The sequence below is a fragment of the Cupressus sempervirens genome, chromosome 7 (assembly GCF_028749045.1).
Source record: "Cupressus sempervirens isolate cs-2001-9-10 chromosome 7, ASM2874904v1, whole genome shotgun sequence".
NCBI classification, from domain to species: domain Eukaryota; kingdom Viridiplantae; phylum Streptophyta; class Pinopsida; order Cupressales; family Cupressaceae; genus Cupressus; species Cupressus sempervirens.
The window spans coordinates 373521848-373539695 of NC_143124.1; the positions used below are offsets into that span (position 1 = coordinate 373521848).

The 17848-nt window shown below is 34.7% G+C and overlaps 1 protein-coding gene across 1 annotated transcript in view; it reads left to right on the forward strand.

Annotated features, from left to right (window-relative positions):
• The window catches only part of LOC149547020 (importin subunit alpha-9), a 313252-nt gene that overhangs the window by 10866 nt on the left and 284538 nt on the right, over nt 1-17848 (forward strand). Inside the window, exon 2 of the mRNA XM_089791470.1 lies at nt 102-321. Coding sequence (XP_089647596.1) covers nt 102-321 — 220 coding nt within the window. The remainder of the gene's footprint in view (nt 1-101; nt 322-17848) is intronic.

Consider the following 17848-nt stretch of genomic DNA (forward strand, 5'->3'; position numbering starts at 1 on the left):
CGGTACAAGTGTTTTTGGGGTAATCAAGCATATAGTTAATATTAATTTTACTGTGGTGGTTATCTATATATATTAAAAAATAACAGCATTTTGATTCACAGTTGGGAACATGGCTGGGCAGAGGAGGAGGCAGCAGGCAGTTTCAGTTGGGAAGGAAAGAAGAGATGCAGTGGTTCGGGCAAAGCGACTTTGCAGGGTTGATTATAATGATGAAGATGGGAACATAGTTGATACTGATGTTGCTATGGATGATGATAAAGCATCCTTAGAGGACCAAATTGTTCATATTGTGGAGGAATTGAAATCAGTAGCTTCATTCACGTATGACCGGCTTTTACATCTCTATCATTGTCATTTTTCGTAGGTCAAGAATAAATATCCAGCATCTTCCATGATTCCATTATTTTCCGTTCATTATAATTGCTTTCCGCTCTTGATATTATATTGTGACGAATTCTTTAAATATCTTTGATCTGTGATTGAGCAGTGTTAAGAATTATAGGCACCAGGGCTTGTTTGCAACTAAAGTAGCTATCATATTTTTCTTATGTTTCTTTTCTAGAAGAACTTAGGATGCAGGAGTTCCAGTTCTCAAGCCTTTGGTTGAGTTCAGGCCATCAATTGGGAACAACAACATTCTTTTGCTTTATATATTGTTGTTAAAGATTGGCTTCTATAATAGATGTTCTACTATTTGGAAAAGAATAGCTTGTTTACAATTGGAATAAAAATGTGAAGAACCATGATGGAAACTGGCTGGATATGCTTTTGTGCAATTATGATGCTCACTTATGACAACAAGTTTGTAATCTGCCTTTATTGTTTTTATTTTATAGACTGAATAAGGGCTTTATCGCAGTTATTTTTTGTAAGTACAAAGTGATATACATACAATATAATATCATGTCCCCTTCTTGAAATAGGTTTAATAATAAAATATAAATGAATAATATGAAAAGTAATAAATATCAGTAGTTAAACAATAGGTCAAAAGAAATGAATAGAAAACTTGCCCCTCCCTGAAATGAGAGGTATAAAAGGGAGAGAGGAGTTCATTTGAGGAAAAAGGGAAGGAGAAAGGACGAGTGGAGCATAAGATTAAGGAGGTACTTAGGGAAAGGAAAGGGAAGAAATTAAGCAAATGACTTTTAAAAGGTTAAGGGCTCTAAATATCCATAAGGGTTGTGAATCTTTGATGAGGTTGCGATTTTTTGATAAGGTTGTAATTATGAAGGTTGTGACTTTTTGGAAGGGTTATGATTATGAAGGGTTGCGACTCTTTGAAAGAGGGTCAACTATGAATGGTCATTTTTAATTCCTTGTAGCTTTGACAAGACAAGTGTTCTGATTTTTAGATCAGTCTGATCTGGATGCATGAGTTCCCTTAAGTATTGGTCGCTAGAACATATTGTCTCCTCTAAATAGAGCGGCATCTTCCTTGTGGCTTTTATAAGCCTTTTTATTTACTAATGTGGTTAGTTAGTTACTAACCATTAGTAACTCTTGGAAGGGGCACCAATTTTGAGGAAACAATTATGTTGTTAAGTAGGCCAACCTAGAGGGAGACATGTCCATTCAATGAACATGCCCCTTGAGTTAGGTATAAGGTAGGGCTAGATTGCAGATTAGAAGACACACCGAAATCTATAAGTCTGCTCTTTTAGCAGTCTGCTCAAATAGAATCATCTAGAGGATTGTAAACATTTGCAGAAGATCCATGAAATTAACATGGTATCAAAGCCTGGTCGCAAACGAATATAGATGAAGATACGATGAAACAATTTGGCACTGCTCACCATTAGTAATAGTGGAACATTCAAAATATTTAACATCATCAAATCCCGTGCGAAACATTAAAATATGACATAAATTACAAAAGTTTTGAATGATAGAATTGGTCATTTAATGTTCAGTTGTTGTCTTATGGCGAGTGGTTTTCCGTTTCAAGGTTATTTGTAATTTACAAATATCACTAGTGTTAACACTAGTAAGAAAATATTTTTAGGTGGTAATGGGATCACAATGTATGCTTGCAAGGTGTGCCCAACATGGATACCTTCACTGGAAATCATTGAGATTTATGCATGTCGTCAACCCTTGACCTTGGAAATAAATAAGAAAGGAGTTACATTGATATTCAGATCAGACAGAGACTTGAGATTTAGAGGTTGACCAAGAATTCACCTATGTATTTTATTGTTAATGAGGGGCAGATCTCTGATCAAACCGTAATCCAAGTTAGAGACTGTAGTGAGACTTCCGTGTTAGAAATGAATGCAAACAACTCAGACTGTGAATATTTAGCAGGGTGATCACTGTAGAATCGTTGGTTACCACTAAATGTGCTTGTAGTTGTTGACTCAACTGTGTACATGTGGTGACAAATCTTCCTGTGGTCCATGTGCTCAGCTTGCATATGGCTCGCCAATATGTTCTGTGTGAAGGGTTTAAAATGATATGAGTTCACTTTGCATTTCAACAAAGGCTTTTCAGATGTATATCTATGATATAAGCATAACAAGGCAAAAATTATCGTATCCTATATTCCGCAATGGAGTCAAGTTTTGTGAAACATTCATTAAACATCGGACATTGTGAGCATATCATTCCTGGATATGTTGTCACCGTATGAAGGAGTTGACTTCATTTAAAGCCCACATAAATCAAGAAGACAACGATTCATAGTAATTCATATGTCATTTCAAGAGTATAAAATATGAACTCCATTATTCTTCCAAAGTATTGCATAGGGCAAAGAAATTAGAGTAGACAATGACTTATTATCTCGAAGCATTTTGATGTGCAATATGTACAGACTTTGGCAAATACACATCTTCAAATACCATTATCATGAATAATATAATAATGGGGAAACCATTGATCAATACTTTCGCATTGTAAATATTGTTTTTGACATCCATGTGAATATATTTCACATACTTAATGGACAATGCCATTACAGAATGATCCTTCAAAATAACATGGACAATGCCATTATAGATGGGCAGTGCCTTTGAATGGCATCTTGAGAGTAAATAGTGTGTGAAACCGATTCTGGAAAAGTTTCTTTAAACGAATATAATTGGCAAGGATAAGGCCAAGCTTCAAAACGATCATCTTTGGTAGTAGAGATGCATAAATGAAGATAACTCGTGGATAGAATCATTGATGAGATGAACATGGATAAAGATTACATTATGAGACTATAGATCATTAAGATAAACATTTTACTCAAGGCATTTCTGATCTTCCTTGAAGTCCAAGAGAGAGTGTTAATGATTGTGGACTTAGAAAAGATGCATTCTGTATACCCTTATGATTATTCAGATTATTAGTATTGGTTCTCTTAGAAAGGAGGGAATAAAGTGACATAATGCTGTGACACTAAGATCATGGATATTAACATGGTATGCCTTCCTGACAAAAAGAGAAGCTAAATGATCAACAATGGTGAATCTTGACTCAGAGGGAGTAGACCATGCTTTATTGATTCTCGAGTAATAAAAAGGATTTGTAGCAGAGAATCATAAGTATCATCTTATAAGAAGGTTATATGTCAAAGAGAGTACCTAGAAGATCGAGTTGACTCCCCAAGATCTAGGTCATACAAACTCAGATTGAGCATACCATGTCAAGATGGTGTATACTCATAAAGTACAAAAGCTTTCATCAAGGTTATGATGGAAAGATAAGTATCTATTGTACTTGAGCTCTTCTTTTACCTTATGTCTATAATATCTTTCATTTGTATTTTTTATAAGAAGATTATATGCCTTGATTTTTTTTTCCTTTTTGAAGAATGTTCTTGTAGGAAAGAATTTTGGATTCAGAGGGAGTCTGACATCTCATCAAGGCAACTTTGAATAAGGAGCTCAGAAGATTTGATATCCACTAGGAGTCTTGAAAATGTAAAGTGAGCAACCATATGATGGGCCTACCTTTATAAACATCATGGTGTGGAAGCATTTCTCAGCAAATAGTCTTGCAGCATCAGTTTACAGTAATAGAAAAGAATCTTCCAGCACGAATTTTCTATGATAGCAAATGATCTTATGGTGTTTTAAATCAGTAGAGGACTACTGACAAATCTTGAATAGATTCAAGATTGTGTTGTGAAAGAGACATTTCGATGTCTGTGAATCACAACTTGGATAAAGATAGAATTTAATTATTCTCTAGACTTTATCCTTAAGTACTAGAAATTAGAAAGTAGGTATTCTTATCAAACCTCTCTGAGAGTGATCATCTCAGGAAAGATCTAGGTATGATTGAATTGTTTTGTAATCTTATGATAATTTATATTATTGTCAGTATATTGACTGTTATGGGGCTTCAGCATTTGTGTTTGTTATTTAAGAGGCGACGATCTTTGAAATAATGAACACTTAAAGACATTATAAGAGGTGATGATCTTTGAGATAATGTTCTGACCAGTAGAGAACTACTGGCAGATTTGGATGAATTTAAGATCATGTTGTGATGGAGGCATTTATATGTCTATGAATCACAACTTGGATAAAGGAAGAATTTAATTATTTTCCGGATTTTATCCAGTGTACTGGCAGATTTTAATTCAGGATCATGTTGTGTGCCTATGAGTCACAACTTGGATAAAGGAAGAATTTAATTATTCTCCGCATTTTATTCTGTGTAAGGCATTCTAGTAATGGATTGCTGGTAGATTCTAGATCTTGGACGAAATCAAGATCATGTTGTGATAGTGACATTTCTAAAACTCTAGACATCACAACTCGGGTAAAGGGAGAATTTAACTATTCTCTAGTCTTTATCTTGAGTATTGCATTCTATGCAATACTGTTATCACAAGCTCAGGTAATACTTCATATCACAAGCCTTGTCAAACACCCTGTGTTACAAGCCTAGGTGATTTGATAGTTTGTATTACGAACGATGCTTAGTGATTTGATCACAAGCTCCGGTGATAACTTATATTCAAGGTTGCATGGGTACTCGTACCCACACCCCTGGTACTCGTACCCACGTACCCAAGTACCGGGTACACGTATCCCACGTACCGGGTACTCGGTGGAGAGCATCATAGCTAAGGACCTTGATTAAGATTCTGATTTTTTTTTTTGGTTTTTTGTTTTTGTATTAGCTTGTTGTTTATCAAACTTAATTCAAAACCAAATCAGTTTGAAACTTTGATACTCACTAACAATAAACTTTATCACTGTTCAAGTTAAAAGTTTATCATTTGCAATATGTCATTGTCATATGGTTTAGGATCTTCTTGTTCATGTTTAAAGTCTGCCTTCTTTGTTATGCATCTAAGCATTTATCATGTATTATTATTTCAAACATATAGCAAATCTGAAACTGAAAACAGTACATTACATTTGCAAACTTTATCACTGTTCTTGTTTTGAAAAACCATTGTCATGACTCATAAAATCAGATTTTTAATAAATATAAAAGTGTAATTTTTAAGTAAGTTTGACATACCCAAGTACCTCCGTCCCCAATTATGAAAAATACTTTAAACATTCAGCAATAGCATATATATATATATATATATTTGACTTATGGCTTATATTTTCAAATTTCTTGTTTTGAATGCTCAATGTCATGACTCGTGACAGATATTTTGATTTTTATATTTTCTATAAAATATTAATTATATAGAAAAAATTAGGCTTACACACGTACCCCCGTCCCCTATTTTGAAAAATATGCGTACCCGTACCCGCTCCCGTACCCGTTCCCATTCCCGTACCCACGTACCCATGCAACCTTGCTTATATTACAAGATTTGTAATATGATGTGTTTTCAGGTATCATTTGTATAATTATACATCATGCTTGAAATTCAGAAAGTTATAGAGTGTATATCTATGCTTAGTCATCTCTATTGATGTTGCTAGATATGTCTCTATCACTTATCTTATCAAGTTAAGAGGGAGTGTTGATTCCTTGTAACTTTAACAAGACAAGTGTTCTGATTTTTAGATCAGTCTGATCTGGATGCATGAGTTCCCTTAAGTATTGGTCAATAGAACATATTGTCCCCTCTAGACAGATCGGCATCTTCCTTGTGGCTTTTATAAGCCTTTTTATTTACTAATGTGGTTAGTTAGTTACTAACCATTAGTAACTCTTGGAATGGGCACCGATCTTGAGGAAACAATTATGTTGTAAGTAGGCCAACCTAGAGAGGGACATGTCCATTCAATGAACATGCCCCTTGAGTTAGGTATAAGGGAGGGCTAGATTGCAGATTAGAGGACACACCGAACTCTATAAGTCTACTCTTCTAGCAATTTGCTCAAATAGAATCATCTAGAGGATTGTAAATATTTGCAGAAGATCCATGAAATTAATAGTTATGACTCTAGCTAGAAGTCATACATGATGAAGAGGTGTGACCTCTCCCTCACATGGGAAGATATAAAGGAGGAGGAGGATCAATTGACACAGGGGGAAATCAGCAAATTTAGAGCAAAACTATAAGGAGGGAGCTGAAATAAGACCCAACAAGGAAGAAAGAAATAAGAAGAGAATATGCAGATCTTAATGTGATATGTGCCAATCGGAAAAGTATTAAAGACAAATATAATTACTATGAGATAGGTGAAGATTAAATAAGGAGTGAATGGGACAATAGATGTTGTCAAATAGAGTATTTTCTTACAACCAAAGGGTGTGATCCTTTTTTAAGGGCATCAACAAATGAAAGTGTGTGACTCCCTATACTCAAAGGAGATATTAAGGAGGAGAAGCTTCCATTTGAAGAAGAAATAAAAAAGAAGAACAATTGGAAGAATAGTATATTATTATCAAAGCAACAATGAAAAGTAATATTCATACCACGCAAGATAAGTATGTATAGTTAATGGACCATGCTACTTTATACAAAGGTAAGCAATAAGTTCTATGGTGAATGGGCCATGCTACATCACACAAAGGCAATAGTCCTATGGTGGAATAGGAATGAGCTAAATCTTACAAAGGCAAGGTAGTAAAGTCTATGTTGGGATGGGCATGAGTTACATCATACAAAGGCACCATTTGTGAAGGATAGTCTGCATCGAAGAAATGTTGTGAGAATCCATAAACCTATAGGCAAATTATATTACACTAACGATTAGTTAGTTTGCATATAATTATTCCTTGTTTGGTGATTGGAGGACCTAAATAAGGATTTACCTTATTAAAAAACATTTTAAGTTGTTATCTCTAACCATCTCACAATTCTTATTTTAATGAAATTTGTGATTCAATGGCAAAAAATAGGGCAATCCCAAAAAGAGGACATTATATATAAATCAAGAAGATGGAAAGTGCAGAAAAGACCTAGGTTTTACAATAACAAGCAAACTGGATTGAAACATAGAGAAAGACCACAAGACTGTCATAATATCCCAAGCCCCAAACCAAACCCAAACCATATCAACTGGAGGGGCCTTAGGCTATAATATTTTTGATAAAGGCTTGTAAAACACTCCAAGGATTCCCTATAACATCTTGAGAAATGCCACTTTTCATTATGTTAAGGTGGTAAGCTATATTACCTCAAGCATCCGAGATGGGGATTGGGGTATGTATGTCAAAATGTGGACACACTTCTATAATTACTTGAGAATACCCATGATGAAGAGGATCTCAAGAGGTGACCTATAGCTTCCTATTTATTATGTGCAAGAGTTATGAGATGGTGGCTCTCAAATGAACCTAGCTATGCAACACTTGCAAGGTGCACCATAGAACGGGAGATTTAAAGAGTAGAGGCAAGAGTGCCAATATCTAAGAATCAATAATGGATGCAATGCAAATGCAAACTATTCTAAATGAAATGCAAGACTAAAATAGCAAGGATGAAGAGCTACAAAACCCCTAGTTAAGCTATGTGAGCTAAGCTAACAATTTCAATTTTCTTCTCTTCATATGCTTTCTAACCTACCTATAAGCACAGTAATTGAAATTAATTCCATTCATAGCTTTGCATATGCAAGTTGACCATCATTCAATGAATGTTTTTTGTTTAAGGATATGCCACATCATTAAATAACAAACTCTTGGCACTTGATTTTGTTCCTTTCTTTTAGATTTAAACAACCTTATTAATTTGTGGCTTCTCACACTAAGTAGGTGGCCCTATTTAATGGCAAGCACTTGATCTTCATCCATATTTGATGACCCCTAATAAATATGTTTATCTCACAATTTAATGACTCTACCTCCAATTAGGGCTGATCTGCATTCGGACTTAGATCATAATCATTAGAATACTGAATTAGAAGAACAAGGCATAGTGAAGGCTTGCTTAATCCAATTGATAGGTCGTTTCGAGATAGGTAGGTTAGCATCCCTATAGTTGCCTTGAGGTCATTCCAAGATGGGATCATGGGCTTGGATCCATAGAAACCTTGAGGAAGGCCATTGATGTTTCAAACAATCTTCTGCGTTCCAACACTCTTGTAATTCAGTACTGCAATTGAAATAGTTTAAATTGCTTAATCCAACCAATTAGCTATTTTGAGATGGGTAAAAATCAACATACTTGTACGATGCCTTGAGGATTAACCAAGATGGGATCAAATTGCCTTGAGGTTATTCCAGGATGGGATTAAGGGCTTGATCCATAGAAACCTTGAGGAAGACCGTTGAGTTTGGTGCCTACAATTTGTTTACATCCTAAGTTTTCTCCTCGACTAAGAATGATAATAAGAGAAAAACAAACAAGCATTCCACTCTTGGACTTAGTATGCATTGGCTTGGAGTAGTTTATCACGACACATTTTCTTTGAACCTATATATACACGTGCAATAATGATCATTTGTGGTTGCAGGAGTCTATCAAAGAAGTAAATTTTGTAAATCAACTTCTTAACTCTAGTGCACTATAAGGCATTATTCAAGAATGCATGTATTATGTGTCTACATCATGTCTGCTTTGTGTTTTCATGCATTCATGTGCACTGTGTTTTCATGCATCCATATGTCTACTTCATGTAGGCTTTGTGTTTTCATGCATTATGATGTATACTAGAATGTTCTTGCATCCAATTATTTGTTTCACAGGATGGTTCTACAAAAAGTCATTTTTGCTTGAGGACAAGCAAAATTTGATAGGGGATGATTGTGATATCCCTATCAAAATAAATCCATATAATCAAATAATAAATAAATAAAATAATAAAAAAATATTAATAATGTTAAATTTTCTATAATCATTGCATAATATATATTAAATATGAGAATCAAATGTTATTATTTATATATAATGTAAATATATCATGCAATATTATTAGTATTAATAATAATATATTAATAAGAAATATTCTTTATATTATTAATATAATATATACTCTATTAGTAATATAATATATTTAATTAATATAATTGATATGATTAGACCATTAATATAATAATGTATTTCTTTATGAAAAGACACTACTCTTAAAATGAAGAGCACACACACACACACACACACACACACACACACACACATATATATATACATATATACATAGATTAATTAAAATAACTTTGAGACATCATCATTTAGAAATTGGGAAATTTGGAGAATATAGTAAATAAGTCTGCTAATAGCTTAATAGAGAAATATGGACACATTGGGTGTAGATGTTATTTGTGTGGTGAGTATGGACACATTGGAGCTAACTATATGAAGACTCACTTTAGAAAGAGGAATCCTACCAAAAGATGCTATGTATGCAAATAACTTGTTCATCTAGCAAAGAACTATATGAATCAAGCTACAATTGAAGATGAAAAGAAATCAAAAGTTGATAAGATCAGGACTCAAATGAAGCAACAATGGGTAAGGAAATCTCCATAGACCTCAAGTCAAAACAGTGAAGTCATTGACACCCAAGGCAATGAGTTGGGTGATTCAATCATCTCTGCATAAGCATGCATGGAGATCAGTGGAGTTGTGAACAAAATCATATTCTACATCAGTTCCAGTCATGCAAGCAAGGAAAGTCCAAATCAGCATAATAGATGCATTAGGACAGATGGAACTCTCAGTTATAACTGAGTTGTTAGTCCTAACCGAGTTACTCTTTAGGCCTAATCGAGCAATGTTTGACTCAATCGAGTGTGATCAGCTAGTCTTAATCGAGCTTCAAGGTGCAATCAAAGTTTGAAGACTTGACCGAGCCTCCTTCACCTACCGAAGTACGAAGCATTAATGAGGCCCTAAAATTGAAAATTTGATAAAAAGGAGAAATAGAAGATTCATTTCTTCATCACGAATTTAGAGACTTTACAGAGCATAGATCGAGGATTTGCAGTCCCCTGCCTTACCACTTGGCTATGTTGCCATCCCCATATCTAGTTTATCCTAAGGGAAAAAGATATTTTGCTTTATTTATTGGAGATGATATGTAAGAACTTGTGTTGAAGAAAAGTTGCAGGCAAAGCTACCATCTATAGTCCTTCATCGATCGAGCAATATGGCAACCTCTTCGAGCACAAAGGTTAAAAGGGGTTTTGAAATGTTGGTAAAAAGTTTAGACTACATTCCACCCAAGTTCAAGCTTTGTCCTGCGATTGTCGAGGAGAAGGATCCACAAGGTGCTTACTCATCTATTCCTCCCAAGGTACTTCTTATTCATGATATAAGGTCATTTTGTCACTATTCAATCCAAGAATTTGACAATTTCGAGCTGGATTAGGCACATGGTACATTGTGCGAGAGTGATGCATTGAAACCAGAACACAAGCATCTGGAGGTTAAGGGTTCGACCCACATCATTCATATGCCAAGGAACTTTCGAATTAAATGGATTAGGTTCATATTGAGATGAGTCCATGACATGAGATTTTGGCTTGAGCAACCATTTCCGATCACGAAGAAGATGATCCATAGGATAATTGGTTACCCAATGTTGGAGAAGTCCAACGCTATCAAAACCCTAGGATGGGCAGAACTGGCGAAGGTAACCCTAGCTGAATGGGATGGCAGAGGTATGGAGTTGAACAACGTGATTGACATGGAAATCAAGTTCAACATCCATGTCATTGCTCACAAAATTTATAGTACAAGCCGAGCAAACATCGTGCCTTGTGAAGCAGTTGACCTGACATATAAGGTTGTGAAGAAGAACCTCTCTTTTGACGTCGCCAAGCTTCAATGCATCCAATTGAGCAAGAACATGGAGAGCATTTGGGCCTCTAAGAACATTAAGGAGAAAATGCAGAGTAGATTTAGGATCCCTAAATAGTTGGTAGATGATTATGAGCAAGACATATGCTTCTTGGTTGACTATGACAAAGTACATATACAAGAAGTTTGACCTAGGATTGCATGGGTGAAACCTTTGGCATATGAGGTAAACATTGATGACATCGGAGATATCATTGAGGCTCTCATCAATGAGCCTGTAGACCCCAAGGCTACATACTTTGGAACATATGAAGAAGCAAAGACCAGAATCTCACTTGAGATTAAGATTCCTCAAATCTTGAAGAGAGGAAAGAACAGGTTAGAAAACCTTGAGAAGGAACTTGCCAAAATAGACTCACCTCTCATGCTTACTAAAGGGAAACGTAATGATATAGAAGAGGAAGAAGAAGAGGAAGATGATCAAGAAGAAGAAGAGGCAGAGAAACCTCCTAAGAAGAAGGTTAAGACTCCATCATAGACACCATCAAAGAAACTAGCAAGGTCCACCTTTGTAATCACTACTACTAAGCCTAAGAGGCTAAGAAAGAAATTGAGGCTCAAGGATGAGGATGATGATGAAGATGAAGATGAAGACAACACTCCAATCATCTCTCTAAAGAAGCCACCATCCACCTTTAAACAAAGACTGAAAACATTAAAGGAAGGTAGTGGGATGGCAAAATTTAGATATTTGAAATATGAAACCATAAATAAAGAGGAGTAAAAGCAAATTGAAGATGCATTGGTTGAGAAGCCCTACTAAAGGTTGTCTCTCATAATGGGCTAATGAACTAAAGATAGAGAAAGACATTAGAGAGCAGACTCTAAGGAAAACAATGCCAAATCTCTCTGAGAAGGAAATATAGGAGGCAATGTCTAAGCATGAAAGCAGACAAACTCCTAGATTTAAAGCTTTTCAAATTCTGTCAAATAAAATAGAGATGTTTTATAGTCTACATTCAATATGTGGAGAACAGTTTTTGATATCAAGGAAGAGGGAGACCTACTAGAGGTTTAGACTATTGAAGAGTTTGATCTTGAGAAAATTGTTGTAGAGGTCATGGCATCTCTCCCAACCACTCCTCTTAAGGCAACAACCGAGCTACAATCTACTGAGTTGAACCCAATTCAACTGAGCAATGAAGTGAAGAATATTTCATCTTCACCGAGTTCTCTTCCAGTGGTAACCGAGCAACTAGCTCCTAGTGTATCAATTGAGCTGTAGCCAAAGAAAGATTTAGTTGACAAAGGAAAGGAGATCATACCTTCATCAACTGTCAAGGGCAAAGGAAAAGGAAAGGTTGTTGATGACATTGATTTGGATGAAGAGATTGTAATCCCAAATTGGGACCAATCAAATTTTTCTGTTGAGCAAATGGACATACTTGGAGTACTATGGAAGAAAAGAGCAAAGCAGCAGATGCTAAGGGCAAAAAGAGATAGAGGCAAATTCCTAGAGGACATCAAAGATATATTCATGGATCTACTATCTATTGAGGTAAATGACAAAGCCGCTATCATTGAACAATTGATTGAAATTGTACACAAGTTCAATGAAGACACAGATGGGCAGGACAAACTCCTTGAAAAAGCTGAAAGGAAGTTTGAGAATAAAGTACTAGAAAATATAGCAAGGAAGATAGCCAGTGATCAAGTAGAATTGTCTACTTTAATTTCTTCTTTAGAAAATGTTGTGAATAATGTTGTATCTCTATTTGTAAAGTTGAGTGATACAACCAATTTTACCAAGGAAATAAAAGATAAACTAGCTAAGGTTGACTAATAATTGCATCCCTTAACATTATGGTAATTTATTATTTTTCTTTATTGTTGTTGCTTTAGGATTACTCTCTATTTGTTAATTTGTTGCTGAGTAAGGTTTACTAATTAATGTTTGTCTGTAGTCGACTTATTCCCTTAAGTCTTATTAGAATACTTTTACTATTTATAGTATCTTGCTATATCTAGCTAGTTCTAGTTAATGGTCATCTAGGCGTTCTTATTTAGTTTGCTTATTCAATTCTTTATTTGGATGTTGTCCTTATTTTGACAACCTTGCCTTTTTCCTCACGCTATAATTATCATTTGTAAACTTTATTTAAGAGTTCCTTGTTAATGCTATCAATCCATTTATTCTGTTTATTTAGTCTTTAACAATACCATGAGATCATAGTGGAAGTTGGTCTTGTTATAACTTCCTTATTGGAGGGGTTTTCATAAATTTTTCCTCAAATTATTTGACAGGTTTCTAACTTTTTTCCCTTCAAAATTTTTTTTGGAGGGTTTTACCATGGTTACGGGGAGACCTGTCCCCCCCCTAAAAGTTGCGTCTCGGAGACCGAGACACGTCTCAGAGACTTTTTGCGTCCCGAAGACCTCAAAAAAGATTGGAGACTTCATGACAAAGTCTCCTAAAGTCTCCTAGTTTCCTAATCCAAAAAGTGAAGTCTCTTCGAAGTCTCCTGATAAAATATAATATTAAATAATTTTATGTATTTTAGCCCTCAATTATAATGTTTTTAATGCAAAAATTAAGACCAATGAGATACAATATTTTGATTATGCGAGTTTTGAAATATTTGGCTCTATATAAATGTGACATTACCATTATTATTTACTTTAATCTTTTAGTTTTATAGTATTACTATTTTCAAATTTTGTATTTAGTATTGGACTCTTTAAACTATTAAAAAAAAATTGTCGTCTTCAAGTACCCCTGTCTCCTATTTTTGAAAAATAGTTGTACTGGTACCAGTACCGGAGACCTCTAAGTCTCCCCATCTCCTAGTGACCTTGGGTTTCACTAATTTTTTCCTCAAAAATTCTATTGGAGTTTAATAAAGTTTTTTGCGAAAATTATCTAATTGGTTTTTCATATTTTTCTATTAATTTTTTTTTTAGGTTTTACCCTTTTTTATAAAACATGGAGTTCCATATTCTCGGATCCATAGTCTTTGATCTATATCTTTGCATATGTTTTGGGTTTCGATTGATTTTTCACCACAGAAATCATGTGTGGTTTTGGTTGATTATTCTCCTCAAACACCGTTTTTGGTTTTTGTAATATGCGAAGTTCATGTGGGACGTTATTTCAGGTTTTTACCATTTTTCTCCAAAAAAAAAGATGTTTTGTACTTTTCAAATCATGGTATTTTGCCGTCTTTTTTGGGGCATTCAGCTCATATGCAATAGTTTGGAGGGTTTTGTAATTGTTCTCAGCATGTCTTCATTTTCAGGAAAGGATATTTCCATTATCCAACATCAAGTTGGATGATTTTGTGATGATTTGTTTGGCTAATTCTATGAGGGTCAGTGGTAGACTCTACTCTCACACCAACAATTCATTTTGAAGAAGAGAACAACCTTCTCTTTTTTTTTTTCCTCACTACACTTGGTCATTTACATTCTGTAGATCTAAGGAGGATCTCAGCAACAGAATGTGCTGAAGTTTTTGTGGCTACACGATATGTATTCTCTTTTGTAGGGTAGTTCATAGAATGATCATTTAGGGAAGATATTTGAATATTTATAATATTTATAGCATAGTTCCAAAACTTGGACTTGACTCATACTTAGTAAGGCCAACTCGACTCATAACTCAACTATCACTCGGCAATGACTCGTCTACAACTCAGAAAAATGAAAAAAAGCTTGAAATCTAGTTATTTTGAACGATCTAAAACTTGTTTCATGCACCCTTTATTGAATAAAACTTAAAGATGCTATAACATCATCAAATAGAAGCTAATTTGTCATCACATACATAAACAAGAAACATAAATGATAAATCCATCATATTCGTAAAATGTAACTTGTAGCTTAGTTTGTTAGGATTATGGAATTGAAACCAAAGGGATTTTGGATGAAATGTATTGAAAATTTAAAACCTTTAGACAATCCTTGTTGTAGCTTTAGTTTGAGCTTAAATAGGCAAGATAGGTTTGGGGGGTTTAGAGTGTTAAGGCGTGTCAAATCTTGAAATTTGGCCGAGTCTTGAATTTCTTGGAAATCCATAGATTTTACATCTTATCTCCTATGAAGCTGAAACCTATTTGAAACCTCCTAACAATATTTATACAAATATAACTTAAAGTATACCCTAAGTCAAGTGTTGAATTGTAGAGTAAACTTGCAAGCATATGTTTGGACCTGATCGATTTATGCATGCTTAGATTTGGCAAGTTGGGCGAGTTATGCCAACTCGATGAGTTGGGTGAGTCATGACCTAAAACTTGGTGAGCCAAGCAACCGAGTTGTCAAAAGTTGACAAAGTTGACTTTGTTCACCAACTTGCCAAACTTGCCTGACTCGTGGTGAGTTTAGGAACTCTAATTCGTAGTATCTTGCTATATCTAGCTAGCTCTAGTTAATGGTCATTTAGGTTTTCTAATTTAGTTTTCTTTTTAAGTTCTTTATCGAGTTGTTTTCTTTATTTAGACAACCTGGCTTTTTTGTTCATGCTCTAATTAGTGCAGGTAAACTCTATTTAAGAGTTCATTGTTAATGACAATGCAATATCAATCTGTTTATTTTGTTCATTCTGTTTTTAACAATTCAATACTCTTTCATCATACTATCTTTTGTTAGTTTGAATGTTTATTTGTTTTATTTATATATTTGTCACTAATATAAGTAATGAATATTCATTTATTAATATCATTATTTACTAGTGACCTTTGATTATTACTAACTTTATCTATATGTTTATTATTATAATGATTTATATATGTTATTACATATTTGTGTAAAGCATTAGATCATATATATTTTTGATTGGTAATATACCGCTTTTTGACTAGATCTAGGAACAAGTGGGACCATAAATCCGGGGGACCTCATCCTTGAATCAAACACCCAAGACTTGTAAGCACAAAAGCGCAATAGGGACTCTGAGCCTAAGGGACGCAACCGACACACTCCCAATGTGGGTCCGACAGAGGATTCTCGATCATTTCTAGCCCAGTGACAATCTAAACTATTATTAACACCGTTATCTCCATCTCCATCTCCATCTCCATCTCCATCGACTTGAATGTTGTTTGACACGAACACCATAATCTCCATCTCCTTTTGCGTGCACCAATCCATCAACATTAATACTGCCCTTGTCTCCACAAGCTTGACAATCTAGGTGGGCCCAACCAACATTAACACTGTTTGGGCCAGGTGGGGATTTAAACCTTGGTTGCCCCATTAACAATGCAACCATAACACTGCAACACCACAAGTTGATCCCCTTGAAACATCAGACTGTATTGATCTATTGTCTACGCAAAATTAAATAAGGAACTATATACTAAATCCAAAATGAGATATAATTTTTTTTAAGCGAACCACATCATATAAATAATATATCGGGTATGGCTTATGATAGGGACCATTGGGAAATAAGCTAATGACCATATCATGCAATAAGTCGTAGAAAGGGGACATTACACAAACTATTACACCAATGTAAAGTACATGCATTAATGATATAAAATGATACGAGATTGATACAAATATCTTTATTTCAAAAACAAACTCTAATCCTCACAAATTACCTTTTTCTTGGAAATTCGTCTCTAATAGAGATTTCACAAATTTGTATAATCTCCAATAGACTAGGGTGGGTAGTCTCACCACCTAAATTGCAAAGCTCCTCCAGCTTCCAAGCCTCTGGCACATGATAAAGAAGTTCCAAAACATTTCATAAGTATGTTTTACTTCACCTAGCCAACCTCCTATAAAGAACTCTAGGAAACATCTAGAAGGTTAGGCCGACTTTAATTTTTGACCTGAAGTGACTTGTTCTATTATTTTTCCTTTATTTTATTATTAAAATAATTAATTAAAGTCATTCATAAGAAATAAAATTAATTTATGAGCAACTTAATTAATTTAATCATGTCATGTTATAAATATTTGAGGGTATTATAGTTTTTGAGGCCTTTTTTGAAGGACTAAAAAATGGTAGCTAGAAACTGTGACTAGGACATTTAGTGAACAGACAAGGAATTTGTGAGGGTTTGAAGTGGTAGCTATCAGTGTGAAATAGGGTTTATAAGGTGCAATTTAGGATTTTTAGCAGGGTTACCTCGAGTCTCTAGGACAGGGACAGCAAGAGATGAGTTTCTGGGATGTCAATTTTTTATACCAAGTTTGGGGACGACAAGGGTACAACAAAGGGAACATGTACATAATTATAGTGAAATTTTAAAATATATAAGGAAATTTGCACATATATGCTACATTCATATGAAAACATACCATTTAAACATCATAGAACCTTAACATATACCATTTCAGTAGTCAAACTCAATACCCAGAATACATTCATAATTTGGAATTCATTAAGTATTAATATTGAAATAATAACATACAAAGTTGATGTTTACTGCATAGGTTAATTAAGAATTGCACACAGACAATGAATACGAACACGAACAACAGAACTCTTCTTATTATTATTCGCATATGCCAAACAGTACATTATGCTTCAATGATAAGATGAATACAATGCTTTCTGAAGGGGTTATAAATACTTTCCGAAGAACTTTCCCGAAGGAGTCCGTCGGCCACATACAATGTTGCTACATAACAAGAACCTTTCCGAAGGGACTTGTCGGCTACATAACAAGAACCTTTCCGAAGGGACCCGTTGGCTGATACACAATTTCCTTTTCGAAGGGACCCGTCGGCTGATACACAATT